The 27995-nt window shown below is 38.6% G+C and overlaps 2 protein-coding genes across 2 annotated transcripts in view; both read left to right on the top strand.

The window, feature by feature from the left end:
• Window positions 1-8516: 8516 nt before the first annotated feature.
• Window positions 8517-17625, top strand: tmem230a (transmembrane protein 230a). Its single transcript, XM_079658962.1, has 4 exons — window positions 8517-8663; window positions 13028-13124; window positions 13493-13615; window positions 16831-17625. The coding sequence occupies exons 2-4, from the start codon at window positions 13044-13046 to the stop codon at window positions 16969-16971; spliced, it is 345 nt and encodes a 114-aa protein (XP_079515088.1). The 5' UTR covers window positions 8517-8663; window positions 13028-13043; the 3' UTR covers window positions 16972-17625.
• An 814-nt stretch (window positions 17626-18439) lies between these two features.
• igsf9a (immunoglobulin superfamily, member 9a) overlaps window positions 18440-27995 on the top strand; it is a 57496-nt gene continuing 47940 nt past the window's right edge. The window contains exon 1 of the mRNA XM_079658748.1: window positions 18440-18705. The gene's annotated coding sequence lies outside the window, so the exon portion shown is untranslated. The remainder of the gene's footprint in view (window positions 18706-27995) is intronic.

The raw sequence follows: 27995 nt of genomic DNA, 5'->3' as shown, positions 1-27995 counted from the left end.
AGCGAAAAGGCAAAACAAATATATTTCACTGACTGGAGACCACTGGACCAGAACAAATAGTGCTCGCGATATGAATACTACGATACGAGCATGTGCCCTAAAGCATCAGAAGGGAATCACAGCGGCAACACCGGAGTTGTGTTCAATGATTTCAAATCAAAATGTGTTATTCCACTTATATTCCCTTTTAAAGGCTGCAGTGAAAATAAGATTTCTTTCAAATGTGTTTACTTGGCATGCAAACAAACCCTTGATGCTTGATCCCTTCAACCGCTTTCTTGAATAGATTGTCATTTGTCCTTTTTAAGTGACCTCACTGAAACCCTGACCTTTCATTAGATCAAAATTCAATTTGACTTCCAATACTTTATTCAGTAACAAAAAGTACAGGTAGAACAAATTACATTCCCATCAGCCTTCACTGTACTTTGTGTTTAGTGCATGCTCACGTACTTGCAGTGAAAATAGTAGGCATGTCCTGCAAAAACCTCAGCATCTTAGCGCAGTCAGTGACGCTAGCATTTAGCTCAAAGAATCCACTGGTCTTAAATATAGCATCAAAGAGCTGCAAGCATGGCAGTGAATTCTCAAGAGAAGACTATTTGTCAGTGATGATGGTGAACGCAGGAATGAAAGCATGTCATCAATGACGACACGATAAAGAACCTTTCATCCTCAAATCTAAACATACTGTTAGATTGAAAGCAAAAATAAATGGCAAAATGATCAAACGTTAATACTGTAAAATGTATATATATATATATTTTAGATTTGTCTTTGGCAAGAGAAAATGTGGGGTTGTTGAGGTCGCTATTACCAAGATAAGAAAAATAAAACATTGTTTTCACAGTCCACAAATAGTTTTTCCGTCTCGAGGAAACACACATTATTCAACTTGAGGAACAAAAATGCATAAATATCATAAAGTCAAATTTGGATTATGGCTTTAGAGCAGTGGTTCCCAACCTTTTTCCGTCAGGCCCCCCTTGGGTAATTGGAAATATTTTCGAGCCCCCCCCAACCCGGTTCCCACCGAGATTGGTAGAATTCATTGTATATAGTTGTATAAACATTACATTTTCTATGCTAATGCGAGAGAGAGAGAGAGAGAGAGAGAGAGAGAGAAAGAGAGAGAGAGAGAGAGAGAGAGAGAGAGAGACAGACAGACAGACAGACAGACAGACAGACAGACAGACAGACAGACAGACAGACAGACAGACAGACAGACAGACAGACAGACAGACAGACAGACAGACAGACAGACAGACAGAGAGACAGAGAGACAGACACAGACAGACAGACATCTCCCCAACGTTACACACCAAACTGACGTCAAGGGAGATGTATGGCTCATCATACTTTGTTGCTTGGGAACCACTGCTTTAGAGTAATTATAATGCTTTAGTTATTAGTTTTTTTGGCTAAAGAAAAACTTCAGGTCCATTGGTCCCAATCAAGATTTTTAAAAACCTTTGAAAGATTGAGTGTTTTGCTTCTTACTGGTTTACATACTGGTTTTTGGATGATTTAGATTTTCCTGCCAGTACTGACAATCCGTAAAATCACATGCTGACTTTGTTTATTTATCAGAACCTTAATCTCACTACTGCAGCCTTTTTCCATTTCTATCGCATGTGTCAGAGTGTTTGCACATGGCCCTTTTTTAGTGTTAAGGGGGTGGTAGCCATGTTAAAATAAGACAATCGCCCACATGTTTCCAATCTATAACGACATTGGAGGGAAAGCACATTTGGATGGTTAAGAACATTCGGCTCATCTGGAGGTGACTTCTCCTATTTTATGAAGTTTTTTTTTAAGAATGTTGCTAGTGTACATAAGGCCCATTGTGTAAAATTGTTTTTGAAACATACAATTGTAAAAAATAAATAAATGTAGTCCACCCTCATTATTATGTTGTATTATTAATCGGAAATGTGTACAACTTAATATAATTTTACAGAATCATACAGCCACCAGCATAACCATACAGTTAAATTAACACCTTTCAAAATGAATTAAAAACCTGAACATTATATCCTTCATGCAGGTATGAATAATTCCAGGAGTATCATATTTGACTTTAGTGTTAGCTAGTAGCACCGAATAAATTGTAATTGAAGTGCATTATATTTAGTATTATTGTAATTTAAATCACATTTGTGAAGTCCCATGACTAACTAATGGTATGTCTCTAGATCATGATATATTAGAGAACAGTTCTGAGACTTATTGAATGTCTGCAAACATACATGGCAAACTTTTACTGCAGAACCCCTCCTAGACAATTTATAAAAGCTTTTAAATGATGTCATGTATTAATATCTGCATCTGTTTAAGAAATGCTGACTTATGACTAAACCTGTGCCACTAAATATAAAAACACCCCTTCAAGGATTGTGTCAAGTTGCTCTGTGTGAACCTCTAGGAATCTAAATGTTCTTGTTCTTGCCGCCGTCATAGGTTACAAAGTTCTATCAGATGTAAACTATGAGGAGTTGTGTGTTCCTGACCTTAAATGACAGTTGTTCTTTTGAGTGTTAACACAATGACTCACACACTGCAGTACAAACTGCACTTTAGACTTCAATAATAAGTCTCTCTTCCTCTTCCTGCTATTCCCTATACTCTCTCTGTCCTGGATCTGTGCGATTATTGAAGGTAAGGCTGTTTTCTAAGCTATGATTTGTTCCTTGCAAAAAGGACACTCGCACAGGTGCTTATGTAATAAAAGTTTTGTTGACATTGCTGCCCTGAAATTGATCTATCGTCATCCATCCCTTGGGTAGCAGATTCTCTGATTGTGGTATTCAGTTCCTGTCTGTAGCCTTCTTGTTTATATGGCGTTACCTTTCACAAAAAAATATAAAGTCTAAAAGTGAACTTCACTTTTAATGTCAGGTTCCTCGCTGTGGGCAGACAGGCATCTCAAAGAGCCATTACTGCAGAGGAGTGCTCCGAGCATCCTCTCATAACTGATGTTCTCTCCCATTCGCTGACATCAGACATCTCAAAGTGATTACATTTTGGATAAAACCCACACTCTCCTTTCAGTGCCGAAGGGAATGCAAAAGCGTGCGGCTGCAGCCTCCGCTTGGCAGAGGGAAATGCATTTCATTGTTATCAGCTATAGCTTGTTAAATGCTAAATTATTCATAGGGAGGTAAAGGCTTGCCCTCATGAGATTAGTACTCCTAATTGTTCATCCAGTTTGCTGCTGGAATGAGCGAGGCTGGCTGAACACCAGCATCCGGGATGATTTCATTAATGAGAAAAAGAGACAAGACATTCAGAAAGTATTGACAGAGCTCCTTAGACTTTTAATATAGTCAGCTAAACGAAAATGGCTACCTCCAACTTTGCAGGTTGGTAAAACTAAAGGGAAATATAGTGGTGCAGCAATGACGTATTTCTGTAGAACAACCCTAAAGAAAGCAGTGCATTTTCTACCTCGAATTGAAAACTGTTTGGATAATAGCTTTGCTAATAGTTCAATCCTAAATCTAATCGCCAGAAGTTAAAAGTAAAGCTATAAACAAGCGACATGATGGTGCATGACTTCAGGTCACCACCGCTAGGCTAATGGCGGCTAATATGAGAAGAGATGACGTTTGATACTCTCATTTAGTCAAGTGTTAGCAATCCACTTTTTTTAATACTCGCGGGGTGTTTACTGACTTTTTCTTAATAGAAAACAACATGTGCGAATCTTGTCAGTTTGTATTAGCCAAAGGAATCTAACCATGGTTACTCCAACCATACTTTTTTAGGACTCATTCTTGCTGTAAAGTTGATGATGTTTACTTATAAATCACAGAATCTAGCAGCTGTTTAAAAGTTTGACATTTAAATAAGTCATTTATTTTCTGTGTAGAGCAACCACAAAGCATGACAAACGTTTTAAAACCCTTCATAGATATTGTATCATTTTATTTTTAATTGGGTCTCTTGCATTCTCAACCAGGCTAGTCTAAATGGCCTGTTTCAAGCTCCAGCAAATACATGAATATTCTATTATAACCCCTTCACAATATGCAGATTTGCTTGCTTTCTCGTTTCATTTCCATACTAGCAAATGTACCATGTTTTACTGTCGAGTAAAGCGTTTTTCAACCAACATTCTGCAAAATAAAATCCTTTGAATTGCTGCAAGAATATCACAGCCGTTTCTATTTGTGGACAAATCTAATCGTTTTTATGATTTCAGTTTGAATGCTCAGCTTGTTGCTGTAAAAAATAAAATGTTATCCTACCTGCAATGGATGAAAAGCACATATGGAGCCTTTGCTTATCTGCTCTGAGGCGTTTTCTATGACTCAGACTCCAAAAGCTTGACCGCACAGGGGAGCAAGGGACACTGCTAACTGCAGCGAATGGTTATTGTCTATTTCTATTTTTATCTCAATGCCAAACGCCTTCAAGAAGTTTACAAGTCTTTTGTTAAACTTGCATTCATGAATATTTATGATTTAGCATTGAATGAAATGAGTGTATGAAATGTGAATGGGTCGCTCATGCCAAACCTTTAGATGATTAGCACCCAACCCTGCTTTTTAGCCACTTTTAGCTCACTGTTTTGGTTTTGTTACCTCTGGTGCCCCCTAAGACACCAAACTCATTTCACATTTTTCTCAATTAAAACAATCCCGAAATACATATCTTGGTGGTGTTGTGAAGTAAAACATCTTTCAGGAGGATTTCACAGGTAAGGAAATGATCCTCAAAGGTATCTTCTCCTTCAAAACTATTACTGAGCTGCTGATTGAAACCCCTACAAACGTGAATAAAGCACTTCCTCATTCGAAATTCTATATTTTCCTGACGCTGCATGGAGAACTAAGACGTCCTGGAGGGGCTGTGAGCTGGGTTTCCACTTATGTTTGCTAAGCTTGTTTCTCTGGGGTAATTTAAGATCCAGACAATAGGGAGGATTTTACCTCCTCTGATCCAAAACCAACAGATTTAGTGATCAAAACCAATACAAATACTAAATAAAGCAGTTTCAAGTAAACAATCTGTGTTTCTTTGACACTGTTTGGCTGCTGTTCGGATTGCTAAGCTTCTTCAGATATCTGACGAACAAAATGTTTTCTCCGGATAACATTGATAGGAAAAATCGACCAGTATAATGTGGCTTGAAACTGGATACAAAGTCAATTTAGGACATGTTTTAACAGACAACTACACCTATTGCTCAACGGAGCTACAACAAAATGACATGTCTTCATGTCACTGCCGCTAAGCTTACAGTGGCTAATGCTCGTTCGTTAGCAACCACCATTTTTATGGCTCAAAGGGGCTTCAGGGGTTCACGAGAGGGGTGTTAACTGACGTTTTTTCATAGAACAAAATGTGAAAATATTGTTTGCTTGTATTAACCACAGACCTTGTTTCGTGAATTAAAACATGCATTGATTTCGAGACGAGGGAGTAAAGGGAAGTGCTAGAATGCTAACTCTTTTCTGTGTTTGGGGCTCATTCTTGCTGTCAGAATCACAGAATCTAGCCCCTGTGCAAAAGGTTCACATTTAAGAAGTATGTGCCTTAAAAGTCATTTATGTTTCTGAACACCTAAACCTAATAGCCTACTTGTGCTCATACAACACCATTTATATCCCCTGTCCTTGTGGCTCTAACTGGCATGCCATTTACCCAGCATGCTCAGCAACCTTTGTTATGTGCTGACATGCTGCCACACAGCCAGGATAAGCTTGAACTCTCTATACTGAGCAAGAAAACTGACAAACATCTCTGTGCAGCCTCCTTTGCCTACTGTATAACCTTGATTTTTTTTGCGATAGACTGGTGGTGCACTTACATCCATCAAATGGTCGACTAGATTTTGTCATCCCTTTGTACACAGGAGGCTGTCGGTTCAAAGAAATTGTGTCAATCCTAATTTGATTTCCTGCGCTGGGCAGGGCTCTTTAGGGAGGATGGTGGAAGCCCGTGATACCATGGAGACTTGTTTGGGAAAAAATAAACTATGGGTCCAATTAATCATGGAATGCACTCAGAAACGGGAAAATGGAATTTGAAATGAGCGCTTTTTTTCTTATTAACTTAGAAAGCCTGTAGGCTGGACAGAAACACAAGGTGGATTCATCAACAGTCTGGGCAAGAAGGGGAAAAATCTCAAATGGAAATGTAATGGAGTAGCGGCCCATGGCATACAATTAATGGCTGCGACTTGGCTAAGCCAGTTTGAGGAATGTCCTATTAATTAATTACTGCAAATACTAAGGTGGCAACACTCGTTTGAATAATAGCAAACAGCAAACTGGTTCTTTCACCCCATACATGTCTATTATGAATCAATCAATTATATTATTGTATGGTTAGAAGCTTTTTCGGGTTTTGCCTTTACTTGTGAGTTACTAAGAACATCCTTAACATTCACCTGTTTGCAACTTATGTTTTATTGTGTTGCACTGTTGAAGGAGCCTGGGATCTAAGCAAATGGACCCACCATATAGATACACTACATATACAAATACATTCATGACTAGACTTATGTAACTTAAAAGTAAGTTCTGACTTAAATACTTTTCAGACATTTCTAAGTTATGAAAGGGAATGGAGATGCGCTATTTTATTTGATATAAAAAGAAAGAAAGAAAGAAACGCTGCTGATAAGTAATTTTAAATGTATGCTGTATTTCATTCTCTCATAACGGCTTGGTTGATCGTTTTTTTTGTACTTAACTTGCCGGGGGCTGTCTATATATCCCATACTGATCAAAGAGGTCTAGTCCTCACTGTGATGTCTTATTTATGATGCTATGAGATCCTATTTGAGCACAGTTAGTCCTCCGCAAAGGGACCTGGTTCCCTGCCATTAGTCTTTAGAGAAAGACAGGCGAAGCTCCAAGCTTAAACTGTTTTTTCCCACCAGTTATCGGCTTTTTATTCTTATTACTGCCAGAGGCTTCCCAGAATGTGTGCATGTGGTTGTGTGGGACTTATTTGGATTTGTCCTTGTGGAAAAAACGACTCATATTTAGGTTGTAACAAGCAATATGCCAGTGTTGTTATTCCAGCTTTAACAACTACTGTACAACAGTAAAACCCCTTGCTTTTACATTAATGCATGCTAATGATAATCTCATGATATAATATATAATACTATCACACAGGGGACATACATTTTTATAGCCCTTTCAAAGATAAATGTCTGTATCTAAGCTAAACGACTCCCAGTTGACTCTCTAACAAGCAACCAATTTTCAGTGGAGATTATGGAAATGTGTTGCTGACATTAGCGCTTTTAGACTCATACACAAGATAATATGTCAAAATAATAAACTACTTCGATGCTTTTGCACAGCATATTCACTTACTAGGACAAGACCTAGCTTGCTATTATATAATGGAGGCTCCATGCAGACCAAATTATGATTTATGTTGAGATACAGAAAGGTATGTTTTTTTTATGTGCACACATTTGTCACAGAGCAAAGAATATAAATCCAATAGAAATAAGAAATAAATGTATTTTTTGGGGAATCACAGCCACTGGCCGAAAGGAGCCCTATAATGCTTTTTGAGGTTTTCCCTTTCCTGTTGTGTGTTATATAGATTTGTGCGCATGTTAATGGTCGGAAAGACAACAATCCCAATGTTCCCTTCAGAGGAAGTTTCTCTCCCACACAACCCAACATGTAATCATGTCACAGTAGAGGCACAAAATACAAATATGAACCTGGAAATTAGCGTTATAGGGCCTTAAGGAACAAAAACAATCGTAAGTGCATCAACTTTCAAAATTCCATCTCAGTTAAACGCACATAATGTGACTGACGATCATCACAGGCAATCCACTTTAAAGAAAGCTTGACCTAAAATGCTCTCTTTTCTGAAAGTACAGGGCCATTTACTTTCCACTTAAACAAACCGCTGCAGAGTCAATCAGCAAAAAGACCGCAATGTGATTAAAGAGAAGAGCAGGGGAGATAAAAGAGTTTACAAAGTAAAACTATATAGCTACACATGCATAAGAGTTACATGGAAATGCAACAAAAATGAAAATACCACTGACAAACTCAGGGATGGAAGGTCTTTCGAGGACTGCAAGACTGGAATTATGAGAGGGTGAACATGCCTTATACTTCAGTTACCTTTTAATAACAAATCTTGTCATTCTAAGAAAAAGGACACAAAACAACCCATTAAACACTTAAGAGCTGAGGTTTAGGGTCTTGTAAGAAAATAAAACGTGTTCGGCTGGAAAAGGCTAAATTCTGTTGATGTTCAGTCATTGCCAAAGGCCATTATGAAAAAGCCATGGCTGCTCTTTATTCCAAACACTTGTGACAGATAACTAGGCAAAGTGTAAATGGGTAAAAGTCTCAGGAATAGGAATTGGATGACTATTAATATGTTATTAGTATTATAATTTGTATAATTATTGTTTTTATTATTATTACGATTTCTAGTATTATTAGTATTAGTATTATTAGTATTAGTATTAGTATGAATGGACGAATTGATAATGGAGCCTCTGATTTTCAAACGGACAAGAAAGAGGAAATGTGCGCATGCGCAGTGCTTGGAAATAAGGAAGTACATTTCCAATGGATGCATTTCCAAACTACGATGTGGAACCCTAGAAGAGATTCCTGCTGCAGATAAACACACACACGGTGCTAATAATACCTCGACTGACGGTAAGAGACGAATGGCGAGTTGTAAAAAAGTAATGGCGTATGTTACGAGTCATGTTGGCTAGCTTTTAATAGCGTAACTTCTAAGAAGCTAATGCTGCAGCTAATTAGGAAGGAGTGTTTATGAGACGTAAACAAACGACGGAGGTTAACTATTCAGTTTACTGCTGAGAATAACTTTATTTGTACTAGTTTCCTGGACACAAGCCTAAGCGACATAATGTTATTATTGCACATAAGCTACTTATTTATTCTCGGCAGTAATTAGCCCCACGTGATTTAACCTAGATAATAATAATAGGAGAAGGGTTGTGAATTCAAACTGATACACAACTATTTTGGTTTACTTTATTTTTCCTATTCAATTTAATATGACGACACAGTCAAGCATGGTACAGTAGAAGGAAAGTAAAAGAAGAAAACATACTGTAGTACTTAGCCTACTCCTTAAATATTTGCAGTTTTATTATAATAACAAAGGTCGTTAACAGAAAATACTGTGTTAAGCTAAAAATCTTGAGAAATTCATAATAATGAAAGTTGCAATCATGTATGCATGTATGTTACCCATTGTGACAGGACTAGTGTAGCCAGGGTTTAAAATATAACATTACTGAGTTAGTAAATGAGTTAGTATTTTCCATAGTAAAACCCCATCCCCCTAAAACAATGTTTGTTCCTCTTTTAAAACAAGTTTATTTTAAGGTAGACCATCTGGGGAAGAAATGCAAAGTCCCTGCATTATGTAATATAGGATAGTGGTGGTCAAATGCATAGTGAGGTGGGCTGAAGATCGGAAGGTTGTGAGTTCAAATCCCGCCAGGAACACCACCACTAGTGTGCCCTTGAGTAAGGCACTTAGTCCTTAGTTACTCCAGGGAGAATGTCCCTGTAATTGGTAATTGTAAATTGCTTTGGATAAGAAGCGTCAGCTAAATGAAATGCAATGCAATGTAATAACCACTTAAAGACGTTAGTCTAAACATATCAGTCAAAAACACACCATGTAATGTATATGTATGCAATTTTAGGCTATAACTAAATCAAGAATACCAAATTATAGTATACGTTACATTTATAAAAGCATTCACATTGTACATGTGTGTGTACATGTATGTGTATATCCATACATAGTAGGGCTATAGTGCAAAGGGTGCTGGAATAAATACAGAATGATACATGCCACAGGTTGCTTTACACATAAGGAAGGTGGATATGACATTGTATACACATGTTCAAATGTATCTTTTACAGTGGTGCTATTTAAATGTTAAAACAATATTTATTTAAACCATAAAATGTATAATGTACAGGTAAGTATAGTGGATGTTAGTGTTACAGGGTGAACACAGCAGGCATTGTTCCTGTGAAGTATCCATCGTAGTGAAAAATCTGTTGATTTGTTGAGTGAAAAAGTTGGAACAGGTTGTGTCCAGGATGCGATGGTGTGCACTGCAGTGATGTTTCCAGTCCCGATTTCAGGCTATGGAGGTGAATAAATCCAACAATAGTTTGAATGCAGCAGCCATGACTTCCTGTTCTGCATCCTGTTTGGTGGCTGAATCAAACCCCCACAGTGATGGATGTGCAAAGAACCGAGTGAATAATTGCGTTGTAAAATTGGATCAGTCGCTCCTGAGGCAGATTCCTGAGCTGGCACAGGAAGTACGCGCTCTGCTTCACCTTTTTTTTCCTGATGGTGTCTATATTGGGATCCCACTTTAAATCCTGGGAGACAGAGGATCTTAGAAACCTGAAGGCTTTCACAGCAGACACAGTGATTTTCTGTATGGTGATGAGGGGCAGGTTGTTGTCACCTTGACCGCACCAGATGCAAAGCTAATGCAAAGATCTGGACTTTGAAAGAATGCTGATTTTCAGGCAAACAATCCTGTCGCAAATCTCCATCTGAAATCAATACGGAGGAATAGTAGTGACTGACTAGTAGTGACTACTCACGTTTTGAAAACATTTGATTATTTTGACTGATATTGCAATTTGCGAGATAAACATTATTCAAACTATCATTGAAATATATCAAAATGATCATGGTGTGATTCTATTTTTTTGAAAGGATCTTTACCAAAGACAGCATTTGTTATTAAGTCTGTAGAATAGGCTAGGACTTCTCTATAGAACCGCAGTACGTACTTGTAATATTTGAACATATTCCCCATAACCAATTTTTACTCAGGATTTGGAAAACATGTGCGTTTTATTTTTGACAGATTTTTGTCAAACTTGATTTTTGGAACATTATACAAACTATCACTGTATACAGTTTATCAAAAATGATCATGGTCTGATTCTCTTTTTTTAATAGGCACTTTACCAAACACAGATATTTGTATTTAGTCTGTAAGATAGACTAAGTACTTGTTATACTTTTAAATATATCTCCTTAACCAATAGTTTTGCTTTCTGCAATTTGGATATATTGCACTAGCCCATATTGTGATTTCAATAAAATAATGATTAAGAAGGAGAAGAACAAGACCCTTTATTCATCCCCAAGGGGAAATTAAATTATAATAACAATAAACATGCATGCACTGCAGGACCTATACACATTAGGTCTGAACACATATATATACAGTAGATACAAACACATGCACTTTTCTGTTATCTGGAGAGGTGTCTTGGCAGTGCCCAGAAGGTGAACTTGCACCTCTCCATCTCCCAGTCCTCATTCAGGTCAGGACTCATATACCAGCGGCGACCCATTGGTTCCCAAGCCAATTAATTGTGCAGCCCTGGAATATTCCCACATATCTAAAGTTTCAGCTCTCATTCAAAGTTATTTTTCCCAGAAAATCTAGCGACATCCAGAATTTGTCCTCGTATTGTAAAGACTTTCCTCCCTTTTTTTTGCTAAATCTGCAGTATCCCCTCTTCGCAGCAAATGTAACTTCACAACAACCTGCAGCTTTCTTCATCAGAGAGGCTCTGTGGTGAGTTGTTGTGACAGCTGCTGGCTACAACCACAGCAGGTTTCTGTAAGCTCCTCCAAACTCTTGTTCAAGCAGAAACAACAGTTTGTATTCATGGATTAAGTCTCCCTCTGGGGGGGCTCAAGTGCAAGTATTCACAGAGCCAAGCACAACAACAAAACCCAAGCCTTGAGGATATCAGATCATATCTAGTCAAACTCCTCTGCGTCCCTCTGGAGCAGATCAATGCGCGACTTTTTCCTGTTTCTTTCTCTGTTTCTGTGGGATGACGCATCAGACGCAATTCTGATCATCTTGAAAAGTTTTTTTTTTGGTACGTGTTTAATAAATACAAGAAATTCTGTTTTATTGAGTCCAAATTGGGTTTTGTAGAAAAACACGAAACATCTCAAGTTTGCCAGAGCACTTAGACGGTGTGCTGCAAACAACTCATTTGAATAATTAATCCCCAAACAGACGCACTAAGAGTCACCTTTGCCCTCGCTCAAACAGTGGAAGCGCTTGTCGGAAATGCTGAAAGGTTTTGTTAGACGCTGAATAAAAAGGTCAGTTTATTGTTTACATTCTCAGACTACTCCTAATTACGCCTAAAAAATATTTTCATATTTTTCCAAGGTGTGTTGTTTCTAAATAACTGATTTAAGCAATGTTGTGTGGCAGTATAAGCTGCTGTATGTCATCAACAAAGAAACATTTATCTACCATGATAGGTTTTGACTTAGCTATAGCCTAACATACTTCAGATTTCTAATCAATGAGCAGAACAATATGTTGTTAAAGAGTACACTCAAGATCTCAAAGATTGCTTTGTTATTAGGAATTGGGATAAATGGTATACATATATCATTATTTTTTGTTGATAATTAATGATCTGCTTCTCATGTCGGACACCAATAAAATGAGCAATTATTGCACTTTTTTTTTTTCAAAATAAGTTCATAACCTGTAGTTACCTGTAACCGTTAACTGTAACTGTTACTTGTAACCTGAATGTAAGAAATGCCAAGATGTATTTAGAAAAGGATTAATGAGCTAACAGTACATGGTTCTGACCAACATGGAACTTACTATTAACACAAAAAACCATTCTTCAAATATTCCCTTTGTTCTAGTTCATTACATAAAAAAAAACTTCAAATTGCAACCATGTTTCCTTCTATAAAGTTTTCGGAGAGCAACTGACACTGAAAAAGGTACACAATGGTGACATCATGAGTTTGTTAGCGCTTGTTTTATCTTCTTCTCTTTGTTTATTGGCGGTTTGCAAACCATCTTTAAAGTTGCATACCACCACCTGTTGTATCGGAGTGTAGATGCGTAAGTGAAAGCATTTTTGGTGTAATACCGGACGAAATAAGAAGTAATTATTGAAGTTCATTGACTTGATATATGTTGTGTGTCTCTCTTTCCAAACAGTTCCTAATGAAGCAATATGTTGGGGGCTGGACAATCCAACAACAAGGTCAAGTATTCACGGCTGGCAGCTGATGACGACGGTTACATCGATTTACAGGTGAGAGGCTCCTCCCTTTCTCAAACATCGGCTCTCATGTTGTTCAGGAGCCTAGGAATTATTACCTGTTATTCCCACTGCCAATTCATTTGAGCTTAATCCCAAATAATGACTTCCTGGATATGTGCCTGCTTGATTATACTCGAGGAGATATGGGTTGCTGCTTTCAAAACAACAAGTCTAATAAGTATTTTATGTCTGTTTATTTGCAAGGGATTAACACAGGCTAATTTGTTTTGTTATTAACTGAAAAAAACAGAAAATACTCATTGCTAAATTAGCTATACACTCTTTTAAGCTCAATATTGAGGCAGCACTGCACTGTCTGCTATTGTTTCCAATCATTATTTTTTGTTAACCTTTTACAGTTCAAGAAAAGCCCGCCAAAGGTCCCCTACAAGGCAATCGCACTGGCAATATTCCTGTTTATGATTGGCTCCTTATTGATAATCTTCGGGGCTCTTCTTCTGTCAGGAACCATAAAGGTGGAGGTGAGTCAGTCAATTTAATGAAATCTATAATCCAACCCTAACCATAACCCTAATCTATTGACAAACCACAATATTGGGTCTAGGGTTGAACTGTAGTTGAAATACTTCCCCAGTATGTACATTTGAATACAGTGAATGTGTCTGTTGCCAAAGGGCTCATTGTGAAGCATGTCACATTCTCCCACAATGTTTGTGTTCCCTAAAACTGACAGTAAATACCCTGTCAGGCTTGTTCTCCTGAAAATCCATTTTTGACAAAAATGTTTCCGTCTGAGCCGCCTGCCTACTGTCTGTTCTCCGAGTAATTCCCGCTCCCAAGATTTATCTCTTTTTAAATTGCTCCTTTATGCAAAAAATAACATATTTTCTCTACCATTCTGTTTAATATGTCCAAAATGTGTCTCCAAACATTTCTTAAAGCAGTTTGATAAAGGAAGTCTTCAGCTCAACTTGAATGCTTTTTGACAAGAAAGGAATTGACATGTTGGGTGATATGCTTCATCGCTTTTCTATTAGTTTCAATTCAATGAGAACATGTCTACCACTTTTATGTCTGTACACTTAAAGGTGCGGTATGTAATTTATTTCAGAAACACTTTTTTTTATATTCCATGGAACGCTCTTAAAGGTAGGGTATGTAAGTTTGAGAAACCAGCTCGAGATACACTTTTTGTTATATTCCATGGAATGCTCTTAACATCCCGATAGCAATGAATATCTGAAGTGCTTTGACAAAAAATCCATAAATAAATGTCATCTGTGGCCGTAGCGCTGTAAAAAGCACGACCAATCATCTGAGCCGGCCCGGCTATAATGATTGGATGGCCTACCTGCCTGTCAGCCTTCCATCTGTGCACACACTTATCTCGTGCCCTCATTGGTCATGTGCGCGTTCCTGTGTGTTGGAGGAGGGGCTCTGTAAGGAAGTGGCAGATTTTCTCCGGTTGTGTATTTTCAAATTCTAGCGTACTCGAGCTGGTTTCTCCAAAATGACCTACCCCACCTTTAAGTGTGAAGCTTTGTACAGCACTAGTTAGCTTTGCCTAGCAGAAATGCCAGAAAAAGGCGACAACATATAGCTGCCATCGCCAAAGCAAGCAATCCATCTAAAGTTAGCTTTGGACTGAGCCAGGCTAAATGTTTCCCCATGTTGAGCTGCTGAGCTAAGCTAAGGGGTTTAGCCTTTCAAAAGAAAAGTTTCACTGCGCAGTGCACACCAAAATATGTTTTACCCTCCCTCTTACTGCCAAGAGGGAGGCATAGACTGACAACTAATAGTTGTTGAAAAAAAAGAGATTACATAAGGAAAACTACCAGATTTAATATGATGCATAACTTTTATTCAAATCTCAAAGAGGGTTTATTTCAGGGATTTATTTATTTGTCTCAGATGGCTCACGTCTTTAAAATTGATTTCAAACAATCAACACACCTCCAGTGTACACATTCTGGGGACGGTGCTCATTCTCCACGTACGGTTTAAGTCCCAATACTTTATGACATGTATGAAAAAGTACTTGTTTTTCTAGAATTGATGGTAGTCATCTAAACATAAGTTTTAAGAAAAAAAGTTGCTTGAATTAACATTTTCAAATTTTCACCATTTTGTTTTACATCACAAAATATCTGATCTTAACATAAGTAAACAAGCCAGTTAATCTGGCCAAGCATTACAAGACAGCTTTTGGTACTTGACAGTTTCCCACACTTGGCGCAACAGCATACAAATATCTCAATCGGTAAAACTAAGTATTGAGGCGTGAGCCCAGTTTTTACACATCAACGCAGCTTTTATAGAGGCAAACACATGCTGTAATTAAAACTCCCGTTGAGTTAATCTGGTTTTTAAATAGCTTTAATTGAGACGTTATCATGGAATCTTTTTGCCCTGCAGCCAGTTTTCTGATGCTGCGCTTATTTGGCAACGATTGTTTACTGCGTATTTGAATTACAACTAATGATTTTGATATGTTCGCTCTTTGAGTGCCAAGTTTGGAAGATCCCCCGCTGTGGTCCTGCTTCCACAAATAAGGACTCCATTTGGGAGATAACTGTTCAAATGATATATTTGATAATCAGCAGGAGGTTAATGTGAAGGCTTTTTCCAGTCTGCATATTTGTATTTGCGGAGAATTTGATCTGACATGAGGGCGGCATCAAAGTATTTGCGCCGTCTACTTGCCAATTAGCCCACGCGAGTTGAAAAAGCATATCTAATACCAGAAATTACTCAATGTTCGAGCAATGGAGGAAGGACATATTGGATGTAGGCAGGTTCTATTTAAAGTAATATGGTTTAATTGTTTTCACCTTTTTTCTGGAGCTTTTTCCATCCACACAGTTATATATATTTGTACATGGAGTTTGCTCGATTCTCATTTAGATAGTTCAACTAAGCAGGCTCCATCAGATGATGAAGACTATGAAATGTGGTTTGAAGCTCAGAAAAACCACAGCGAGAGTCAAAGCTGCATTAGCTTGGGAAATGGAGGGTCGCTGGTTCAAGACCCTGAACGTACCAAGTACTGAGTGTGTACTTTTACCTGGAGAGGAGCTAGTTCATCTCATGGGCACTTTAAAGGTGCCTTTGAGCAAGGCACTGGACCCCCACTGTTCCCCAGACTCTGTATACAACATGTAGCTGCCAACTGCCCCTAAAACGAAACTACAAAACACTTCACACCACCACCTCAAATAAATGCCCAATAGATACTGTACATGACAGAAAGAGAAGTGATGCTCAAAGTGCTTAAGACTAAGTAAGTTGACGCATGGTCCATGCAGCAGTGTATTGGCGTTACAGTTACTCAGTGCACAAGACTGCCATCTGGTGGGGAAATAAAGCACTTCACTCGGCGATGATAAGGATTGCCTGTCTTTGCCTGGTGGTGGTTCAATGTGAAATGACTTATGATTTACACGACACCGGATCTCAGACAGATGAAGTCATCACGTCTGTGCCTCCTGCACACCCCTTTCATCCAGAGCCTGTTTATATGGTGCTGGCAGGCACACATGGAGATAAGCATGTTAAAGCCTGATGAGTACATTATCAATCTGATATGCTTCTTCCAGCAGTAGGGTATTGATGTGTGAGTGAGTGAGTGAGTGAGTCAATATGAGTCTGATTCACACCTAAAATAGATTTGAAATCCAAAGAATGTCAATTTATCCTCACCCTCAACTCAATATTTTCTCTTTTTTGATGTTTTCAGAACCCAGACCGCACCATTCCTGTCATCATCATAGGGGTGCTCGTTTTCCTTCCTGGATTTTACCATTTGAGAATCGCCTACTACGCCGCAAAGGGTTACAGGGGTTACTCGTATGACGACATCCCGGATTTTGGCGACTGACCCCGACACTCGCCATACTTTATAACCTAGACTGTTGCCTGCTGTTTACTTTCTGAATGTATTAATCATTTATCACTGGAGAGGAGACACATGTTTAGTTATGATTCTGTGTTGTTTATTTAAAGCTCTGTGTTGTATTATCTTCCACACAAATGCTTGAATTACCTTAGAGGCTTTCTATATAACTTTATAAAGAAAGAGCCAAACACTTAATGAGAAGGGGACCTGTTGCGGTACAGCAACATGTCGCTGATGTATAAATAAGTGTTGAGATGAGAGAAAACACAGATGCCTTTTTAAAGTTACTCCTGCTAGACCGTCCATGACCTGAATGACAGAGAAGCTTTGTTTTCTTTGCACAGTTGCACTGCTGTGCTTATAGTATATAATAAAAACAAGTATTTATTTGCAATTGTAGTCTATACCATTTTAATGCAAAGCTCAAACGGGCTGATATTTTCCTTGAAATATCACATTTGCAGTGCTATCCAAAGATTTGTCGAGGTACACTATATTTGTAACTGAAATGTATTACTTTCTGTATGAAGTCTTGCTGTTTGTGCATATTCAATTGTCTTTGAATATCAAAGAAAGATGTATTTTTACATGCATTGCCTGATTTAAACAAATAAAATGAAGTAAAGGTGAAATCTATTTAGAAGTTTGTTACTGTGATTTTAAAAGCAAGAAAGTTAATTATGTAGATTGTCCTTTGAGATTTGATTGTGATGGTAAATTATGGAGATAACATGTTAAAACAGTTATGTAACAAAGAAACTAAAAGGCCTATTTGAAACACAGATTTCAACTAATTAAATAATGATATTGAAAGTCCTTCCTTCCTTGTAACATAAACTTTCTTCATTTAAAAAAACGAAGAAAGGATTAGAAAGTAAGAAAAGCAAACAAATCGTGGCAAATGTTCTTCTTTTCTAAATCTATTGGACAGTATTTGAACTTGATTGTGTTTTCAAGACCAACCAGCTATTCATGCACGAGTAAAGGTTTTCTTTTCAGAGAGAAACTGCAAAGAACAGCCTCTCATTGCCAAACACAACATCACTTTATGCAAGAGAACATATGAAGTACCACACACAAGTATGAAGGGCACACATAGTGCAGTTTCTTATATTATAATATAATATCTTATATTTCTGAGTCATACAGCCAACAAGTGTTCCTATTTTCTTCGACTGGCCACCAACACGAGGTGAAGGACACCCTCTTGTGGTCACCAATAAACTGGTTTAAATTTTAAAAAAAAAGGGATTAAGGGCAAATTAAATCGCCTTATCATTCTCTGCTGCAAAAACAAACTCATATTAAATCTGCACTGGCTTGAATGTTAGAGGGCTTAAAGTGCAAACTTTCGTTTAAAATGGTTTGAGTCCTTTAAACACAGCACCAGCCAGAGTTGGCAGGGGTGGAGCTGAAGGGGAAGGGGGGTGGGGTTGGACTTTCACAGGGAGGGAGCAGCAAAGTGGGTCGATGCTTCACTGTCACCTGAACGTGAAATGAACACCTGTTGCCTAGCGGGTTTTAAAAGAAAACGCTCGTGTTTCAGGTCGTTTTCAACACCACAAAATACCTGGCCCCGCTTTAATCAGAACTACGGTGATCTGGAGCTCCACACGGAACTATCCTGGGCACACGGTTAACTTAAAAGCGATTTACGAAGGATGTGTTTTTAAATGGAAATTGCACAGCGGCTGCACACCGAAAACCGAGCTACAGGTAGGAAAAGCTACATTAAACACCCCCCCCCCCCCCCACCCACTGCAGTTAATGAGTCTGAAAGTGTTTCTGGCTTCCAGCTGTTTTAGAAGGATGTGAAATTAATGCTCTGAGCCCATACTGGGGAGTGCGACATATCCTCTAAATCCTCCGAATAACGGCATGCATTTAAACGTGAGCAATGAAGTTTTTTATGGCGTCTTTTCATTATAATTAAATGTGAAATTGGTTTGTGGAGCTTCAACTCAGCAGCAGGAGCAGCTTAAGCCCCACATAGTCATTCGTGAGTCAGTGTTAGTCATCTGTAAGGCTTCTGTAGGCCAATGATTTTGATTTCCCTATAGAATGGATCATTTCATTGGGATAGAGGTGTGAGCCTTTTTTAGAACGACTTGTTGTATACCCTGAACAACTGGATGTCTGGAATTGTTTTACCAAGAAGCTTCAAAAATAATAATACTAGGTCTCTGCTCTCTCATTAATTAAAAATAATATTCAGGGTGCAACAAGTTCAACATTACAACCCACAGCTTCCAATCCTGCTATGTACAAAAAAAAGACACACATATTTTTTCATTCATTACTTTTAATGGTACATTAAGTCTTCTAAGTCTTTCCTTCTGTATTATATTCAGTAACAAGGAAGGGAATGGATATAATTGATTATTTCTCCATATTTCTTGCAACCTAACAATACGTAGAGCCACACATAATATGAAATGTCATCTCCTAACTCTGTTCACTTTGAACTGAGGTCCCTCAATTTCACAGATTATGAGAGAAATATTCTCATAACTTCCCCTAGACATGGCTCATTAAATCATTTCAAATTCCAATTCTGGTTTGATTGCAACCGTCAAGTTGCCAGATGGGTGCAGTTTCCGCAACAATATAACCATTTTGCACAAAGGTTACATCATCAGAGGGAGGCCAGGTTAATCTAATGTTGTTATGAAGGGAAAGAACTTGATCGACACCACCCGCATTACATGAATGCAGTAAACACTTCAAATATGATGCTTAAACAGACCGAAGTCGATGCAAATTAATAATGGCAAAGCACTCTAAGCCCATACCAGTGTTTTAGCATGCTGTGTTGAAGTGCATTACTTTTGATCCTGCCTGCTGGAGGGTAAAAGGAGAAACTATTGCATGACTGGGACCAAACTGTCAGAATGTTGGATTAAGTGCCTGCAATGTTAACTTTCTGCTATTGTAGCCTACTTTTATAAACGGCCCAGAAGTTGGTTCAATCATGTCTTAATAACATTGATATGGCCAAAGCTAGCAAACATCAAGGTAAACAAATATATTTGGGTATTATTCATTTTGAGTTAGATGCGAAATAAATTTGACTCAATTGACTTTGAGTTTGAAAAACTTGAAATCCTCCTCAAGACCCACCATTTTAAAATGTTGTTGTTAAAGCTTTGTATTTTTATGACAACAGATATGGTCTGACTCATAACTGTGAGTCATACTCTTGGTTAGAATGGCCTGCTCAGGGAACCCGTGGGCTCTGTCATTTTTGCACCTTTTCGATAAAAAGCTATTTTTGGTCTGCTCCGATACGATGTAGTATTCTTATCTGGCTGAATATCTCCAGGCAATATTCTTTTTTTGCGTTCTCTGGATTTTCTATCATTTCAGTCTCAATAGCGTACAGAAATGGTTAAAAAGGGCGCAGAATATGTTGCAGAACAACTTAAAACTCAATTCATGTATCTTGTTAAATGTTTTTAAATCGTTAATGAAAGAATGAAAGTCTTGTTTCTTAAGACTGCAATGTTTTTAGGTCTACCTGGTTATAAAACTTGACCTTTTTATTTTGAAATGTCAGTTCCGCATGCTTTTTTTAAAAGTATTTTCAAATGTTTGTGTTTTTTTGTTTGTAACTTTGCTGCTGCCTACCTTGGTCAGGTCTCCCATTAAAAAAGACTTCTCAATAGTAGCCTAGTCTTCTTTTTTTATTCAGAGTGAAAAAAAGAAGAAGAAGCTTTTAATCAATTTGACAGCCGCCAATCAAATTGCCACCTCTTTAGGGAAAGACAGACAGCAGATGATGCCTTACATCATCAGAATGAGGTGTAAGAAATCTGCTGCTGTCAACAAAAAACAGATGGCTCTATGCAAAACATTTAACAGATATTTAAACAGAAGTATTATTAATAATTTAATGGAAAATTATAAACACATTGTTTTTAATATTTATTTTCTCCAGTACTATTTTCAAGAGGCCCTTTTTATGCTTTATGTGGTTCTCCCTTTCCCTTTCCTTCAGTGTGTTGTATAGATTTTGGTCCATGATGTGCAAATGCTAAAATCCCAAAGTTCCCTCCAGAGTTTCTCTCCCACACACTCCCCCTGAAACGCCTCCATTGGACTCCATTGTTTACTTCGGTTTCATAATGACATCACTATATAACAACTGTGCTTCTTTTATCTATTGTTTCCAACCCATTGTACATGAGGTTAAGGGGCGGGACATCTATACGTGGTTCACCAAGTCACAACAGAGCAGGCCAGCTAACCAGTCAGAGCAGACTGGGCTCTGGTTTCAGACAGAGGAGGAAAAAACAGATGCACAGGCATAATGAGAATAATAAAGACCTTTTTTGAACATTAAAGCATAACAACATGACTCCGTAGAGGAACAAAATACAAATATGAACCTGAAATGAACATAATATGTCCTCTGTAATATTATAATCACCGTTAGGCTGTAAAAACAATAGAAAAATGGGTATTTGTGACGAAGGTAACTTCTGCTGTATTTGTGTCTGCTTCGTCACTGGACTGACGGCTTCGGGCCTTGTATATTGCACATGTCTTTTATTTGGAAAAGTGTTCCCCCTCCCGTTCTTTCTGTTACTTCTGATTATGTTCACCTGGTGCCCTGTGTTGTCTCCTCCCCCCCCCCACCTGTGTCTAATTGCTCCCCCCTCACCTGTGTCCTGTTGGTTTGATTAGTGTGGGTGTGTATTTAGGCTCTGTTGCCCTGGCTGTTTGGAGGCTGGTCGTGTGGTGCAAAATCCCTGTGGTTGGTGACGGTGTGCACATGTTCAGCCGGATTGAGGCTGTGAATGATGTGTATGACTTAATAAATGCCCACACCGGGTTGTATTCTTGGACAGTCTACCTCTGCCTCCTGGCTTGGTTGGGCCGCTCAACGGTCAGCTTCACAGTATTACATGTGGTCATGGGTTTGGTTCAGAACTTGACTTATTACAATCTTGTATGGACTTCGGAATTTAGAACCAAGACTTCATTGTAATTTGTGACTTACAAAACAGCGACTTTGCCCCATCTATTTCTTTCTTCACCCTTTAGTCTACATCATTGCTATTCTGTATACAACTGAAATGTATTGAATAGATTACAACATCAAAACGACTGGCTTTCATCTGGATTTTCCAGCCTGCTCTCGGATTCATTGAAAAGATACCGAGTGTTTGTATTCTGAGCGCGGAGATGCAGTACCCACGCATAGGAAACCTCTTTATTTTCCTTATTTTATCTACCTTTTACAGTCAGTCCTATTTTCTCTTGAGTGCACATCGAACTGAGTGACGTAGAGCCTTTTCTTTTGTGAGAGAAAGCTTGTCTGAAAACTGGCTTTTATTTCCTTGTGCAGAGCTATAGAAGAATACAATGTGCACCAACAATATAATGCTAATCTTTGAAGTAACCTAATCACACTGACAATTACTGCTGCATCGCTAGGTAACAGCATGTTGAATGTCAATGAGCAGCACTTATTTCAAATGTTTGAGGCGTCTGGCAATCAGCACTCTGACAAAACTTTCAAAGGATTTCAGCTTACTCAAGAGCTGTTGAGAAGAAACGGAATAAATACATGTTTGTTATTTTGTAAATGTCAAGATGAATAGTCTCAACAAAGTTAATACAATGAGCTTTGCAAGTGAGGCTGTGTGTTACAAATTGAGCTAGTCGGACTGTGGTGATATGATTTGTCAGAATACAAAATCGAATTTGATCAGGTCTCAAAATCTTGAGTAGCAAATTTCAAGTCAATCACAAGTGTTTGGGATATCTCCATTTCCTTATAGACGATGTGTTGATATGTTTCTTATTGGTGGGACAAAGTCATCCCTTCAGAGGCCCAATAATTAAGAGTTCAAGCTTTCAGACATTACAAAGCCGGAAGTTTTACTTAATATTTCTGAACACAAGTCCCCTGCGATGAACACCCCGTAGTTGTGGGGTGGAAAGTTACATTATATGCAAGATGAGATGAGTCATCTACTCGTCAATTAAGTCAGGAGTAGATCGATATCGGAACCCATCTGCTATCCGTCCATTATGATAATTTAGCGTCCGGTGGCAATGGTCAATGTTTTGGGTTTTCTGGTGTTGCCTGCAGATATCCAGAAACGGAAATCCAGAATAAAGGATATCTTAGCCTTCACTTCTTTCTCCGTTCGTTGGTCATGGATTGCACTCAGATTAGCAAATAATGGAGTGTGTGGAGAGACAACTTCTGCGAAGAATCTGATACTTTCACAAGTAGCCATTTTATACTCCGATAACAGTTTAAAAACAGCTTGTTCAGCACGTAACGTGAACATTAATAGAATATCACCTCCCATCTTTAGAGCAATCTGACTATTATAACATTAGTGTTAAGAAAGCTTACTTAAATATCTGCCACAACATAAGTAACCGGATCAGAGTAACATTAAGTACAGTCCGTGGCATATCACATCATAATGTATCATATATTTCCTTATCTGAGTCAGCTGAGCCGTATCTGGCCGTGCAACACTCACAGTGTCACATACTGTATGCACAAGTATTATTTTAAGCAACACATTAAGTTGACGAAACACTCGAGACAAATGTAATTAAAGTCAGATTCACTCGTGTCTCAGACGGGGCAGTGATATCATAAACCTGTTAATGTACGAATTCAAACACTTTTTCTGTTACCAGCTGTATTCACCTTGCAGGTACAACAATGTGGCTTTTATCTTGGATAAAGTGTTTAAGTCATGGATGTTAAAGTTTAACTTCTTCATATTTGTCTAAGATTATAGTTGACTTTTCATTCAGGAAGTATGACGCTGTGCTGTCAGTGCACTTCTCCATGTTTGTGATTGGTCGAATGCTCCAAATACCACCCCTTTCATGTGAACACGCACCTAACAAGATAGCACACGGCTGGCTTGAGCAATCCACTTGATAACCCGCTTCGTATACCTTTTAGCGAGAGCGCGTATGTTTTGGATTAGGCCAACCGGCTAACTCAAACATATCCAGGTTAGGAAAATCCAGCTTCGTAGTACAGGCCTCTGGTCGAACATGATTGCTCACAACTCGGAAAACAAGCATTGTCCTTTCACTTACAGATATCTTCATTCATGTGCAGACACCTGTTGACAAAGAATAAACAGATAAATGCAAATTTCTCCATGTATGTAAATACTTTTCAGCATTTCTTTGTTACATTTTCTGAATCCGAGTCTTGTGCGATGTATACCTGGTGTGTTGTAGTGATCTGGTAAACGTTATATGCAAGTCATCAACTCTTATCAATGAGTTTAACGTCCAATGAAGTGTTAGACATCTATTGATTAGGAAACTTCAAACGGGTCTAATGCAAAAACCTTTTCCCATTCCCTACATATATTTCTTTCATATGCAGACAACTGTTTACAGAGAAGAAATACATGTCAATACAGTACATGCCAATTTGTCCATGTTTGTAGGTACTACTATTGAGTTTTGGCAAATATAATTTGTGTTTATCCGCTACTAGCTAAGCACACCTTGAATTCCAACTAAACTGTCAGCGGTTTTATTGCTTTTAGGGTTTTGTGATACCAGAATGAATGACTTGGAGATAATTTGTGGAGAGAAGGATGATATCCCTTTTTAAATAAACGTTCAACATTACAGCTAATTCTGTGCTTAACCATTTAAAGAATGTTTGCCATTATGTTTTTGTCAGTTAAAAGATAAGAACACCACCGTTTAAGTATATTTGTGTATCTTTTTAAGGTTGCAGCACATTAGGAATTTGCCTCTTGTTCTCTTTACTCTCGCTGTGTTCAGAGGCTAATGTCCAATTTAGCAGATAAAACAGCCTAGAAACCATCCTAACCCACTAAACAAATATCCTGCATTTCACATTAAGGATTCAGAACCTGTAGCTTTCTAATAAAAGACGCTTTTTGAGCCTAGACCCAAACAAACGTGGATCACGGCAATGCCATATAAATGGAATTTTATCAGGACCCAAATGTATAGGAGTCTCTTTATCGTTGTTTTGAATGCATTGGGATAAGAAGTGTTGATAAATCTGTTACTGTGCCTCAGTCGGGTCTAATCAGCCGATCCCCATTTTATCTCCTTCTGTAGATCTAAAGGGCAACAACGCAGAATTTCTACAGCGTGCCTGTCAACGACATTTCTATTTCTCTCAGCTGATAAATCCGTGTGAGACAGCCTCTCTGTTCTTTGAGCTACGGCCTCATTTATTACAGCTTTAAACATTTTCCAGAGTGCTGCGCTGTCACTGTGTTTGTGTATGTCAGAGGAAGGAAGTGTCTAGAGACCATCTGTGTAACCATGGCGGAGCGTTCCACCTGTTCAGACCGCTTTGTTTTGCAGCGCTGCGAGTTTTTTGGTTTCAGATTTAATAACAGAAAATGTCCCGCAGCTTAACAAGGTTTTCTTTTTAGCTCTGATCTTGCTGCTTGCTGCGTTTTCCACACTTTCCCTGCTTGCTCTGTTCCCACAAAATATATATTTTTATCGCTGTTTTTCCACTTTATTGCATTGCTATTTCGCCAGGATAAAGAAATTGTTATTGTCAGAGCCATAAAACCATAAACAAGATTTGTATTTATCTGTAGCTTTCTTTATTTAGACGGTATAAGTGTCTGGTTATTTATTCTTTAATTAGAGAAATGATGAATGCCATTACAGGGTATTCAAACCTTATCATCTCCATTCTTCTGAGTTAACAGGAGGCAGTCGATGGAGAGGGAGGAGATGCTGAGAATCTGCTCGTTATGTGCCAAACGGGGACGAGTCGTCGCTGCCTAGTCATGGCAACAGGCATCTTAATGTGTGCGATTGTGTAGCTCCATCCTCCTCCCCTGCTGTGTGCTGGGATGTCAAACAATAATTATAATGTTGTTATAGAGCTTTACCTTTTTGCCTTCCTGGCTCAGTCTCGGCAAACAACCCAGGCCTGATTCAAATGTAATGTGTTCTGGGTGAACTCTCTGTTGTGCTGTTTTGCATAAAACCAAGAAGGGCAGGAAGACAGGGGAGTCTGGGCGCTCAGCAGACAAGCTTCAGATTGGGGACTTTGATTTTGTCGACAATCAGTGGATGTGGAGCTGTTTGCTGAATCATGGCAGTTTGTTGGAACAAGCCATGCAGTTGTTGACAGACTGCGTAATTGTTTTTCACCGCTTCAGACTTTGCCCCGGCCCTGAAATGAAAAGGCCCATAAAAGCCGTAGGGACTGTCGGATGAAGGTGTGTTGGCTGTTCCTATCCAGGAAGTGTACAGGTCACTGAGTCTGGCATCATTATTTGATCATACAAACCTATTAAAGTCACCCTTGTTGTTTATAATGGACCCTTATACAGGATAAAAGCTGTATAAGGGTTATAACACATAACCTTACAGACAGATGGATCAAGAGAAAAATATATGACCTTATACCAATTCAAGCAGTAGTCCTGCATGAATCCTATCGTATACAGAGCTGCAACTAAAAGTACACAACCCCATTGAGTCGTACTTGATGTTTGACGTCATTCATGCCTTAACCAGTTAAACCACACGGCCCCGCGGGCGGGGGCAAAATGCAACATCTTGCAAGAAACACCGTCTGAGGGCTTCTTAACATTTAATAAACTTGTGTCATACTCACTTAACGGGAAGTAACTCAGCTTTCAGACAATATTCACCATGTTTAGCTAAACGAAACAAAAGGGTAATAACAAAGGCTCTGGATTAGCCCTGAGCGAAAAAATGCTAACGCAATTAGCACAGAAACCAAGGTATTACTTATTTTTTTACAAAAAGTGATGATCCTGCCAACAATCAGCTTCTTTTTTTCTGTTAGCAGTTTCCTACGTTCTGTTGTGCCTTGCATTGAGAAACTAAAGTGTCCCAACACCGCAATCAAGGGTTACACAATTTCTGCTTTAAGGTGGAGTTGTATTTAGCCAATTATGCTTTTAAGGGAAGCATATTTTCTCTATTTGTTTTTGACTTCTCAGTGAATTTCCAAATGTTAGTACGCAGAAGTTGTCTTTGGGAGGAAGTTGGGGTTGATTAATGTATCAAAAAGCACGGGACTTGTTATTCGTAGCTGCATTTTTATCAACTTTTATGTGGACCAAACACTCAAAATAAATGTTCAGTTTTCTACGCATGTGGAACGGGGGGGGGCGGGCAATTTCTGCCTCTTATCTGGCACACTTCTTCATGTTTGCCTTTGGTAGTGTATACATGTTAACCTTTGCTCTTTACATGTGCACACTGTAATTACCTCAGCGTAATGAGATGATATATGAGCTGAAGCTAGCAAGCTGAACTGCTTTGGGCCTTAGGGCTGATATGAGCGCTAATTTCTTGTCACATCTGACCTTATCCAGCAGCAATTGTTTCCCAATGTAAACGGCCTGCATGATATGACACATATCATCAGCATGTGTGCCATTTACTCATTTGTTTCAAACAGCGGCTGTGTTTAGTGTGTGTATGTCTTAAATCTGACCAACAGTATCTTGTTGGTGTCCTTACTCGGGTTCACACAAGTGATAAAATGGAAGCCAGGCTTGTTTTGACCGTAATAAACCGGTCGCAGCGTCTTGACATTAAGTTGAACTCTTTAATGCGTACGCTGCCTTCAGCTCAACTGATCCCCCTCATTGAGTGCTGAGTCTCCTGGCCGAATCAGCCAAATGTCTCCATTGATGTGGTCTAAATAAAACACTTAAATGTCGCTCTGCACGTGACTCTTGGGAGATTTACGTGGCATTTATGTCATTTACTTTCAGAAAAAGGATATAGGGCCCAGGAGTTTTCTGGCAGCACAGGCAGCTCTACCCATTTGTGTAATGATATGGGAAGAATTCCAGTTATTGGAAAGCTGTATTAAAATCTAAACGCTCTTCTCCTCCTGTCTGTTCAAATATGACAGAAGCGGCAGCTCTGCTTTTGCCTTCTTACTTAAGAAATCTGTCACAGACGGCTGTCATCTTGCATGCAGCCAAGAAAGTAATGTGATTGTGACAATTGTG

Source organism: Notothenia rossii (assembly GCF_949606895.1).
Source record: "Notothenia rossii genome assembly, chromosome: 11".
NCBI classification, from domain to species: domain Eukaryota; kingdom Metazoa; phylum Chordata; class Actinopteri; order Perciformes; family Nototheniidae; genus Notothenia; species Notothenia rossii.
This window is presented reverse-complemented; position numbering and strand designations above follow the sequence as displayed.

Bases quoted from the DNA above. Each gene is read 5' to 3' on its own strand.
- tmem230a (XM_079658962.1), top strand. From the start codon at position 13,044: ATGTTGGGGGCTGGACAATCCAACAACAAGGTCAAGTATTCACGGCTG. The intron at 13,125-13,492 runs GTGAGAGGCTCC...AACCTTTTACAG, and splicing joins ACGGTTACATCGATTTACAG to TTCAAGAAAAGCCCGCCAAA. The intron at 13,616-16,830 runs GTGAGTCAGTCA...TGATGTTTTCAG, and splicing joins CAGGAACCATAAAGGTGGAG to AACCCAGACCGCACCATTCC.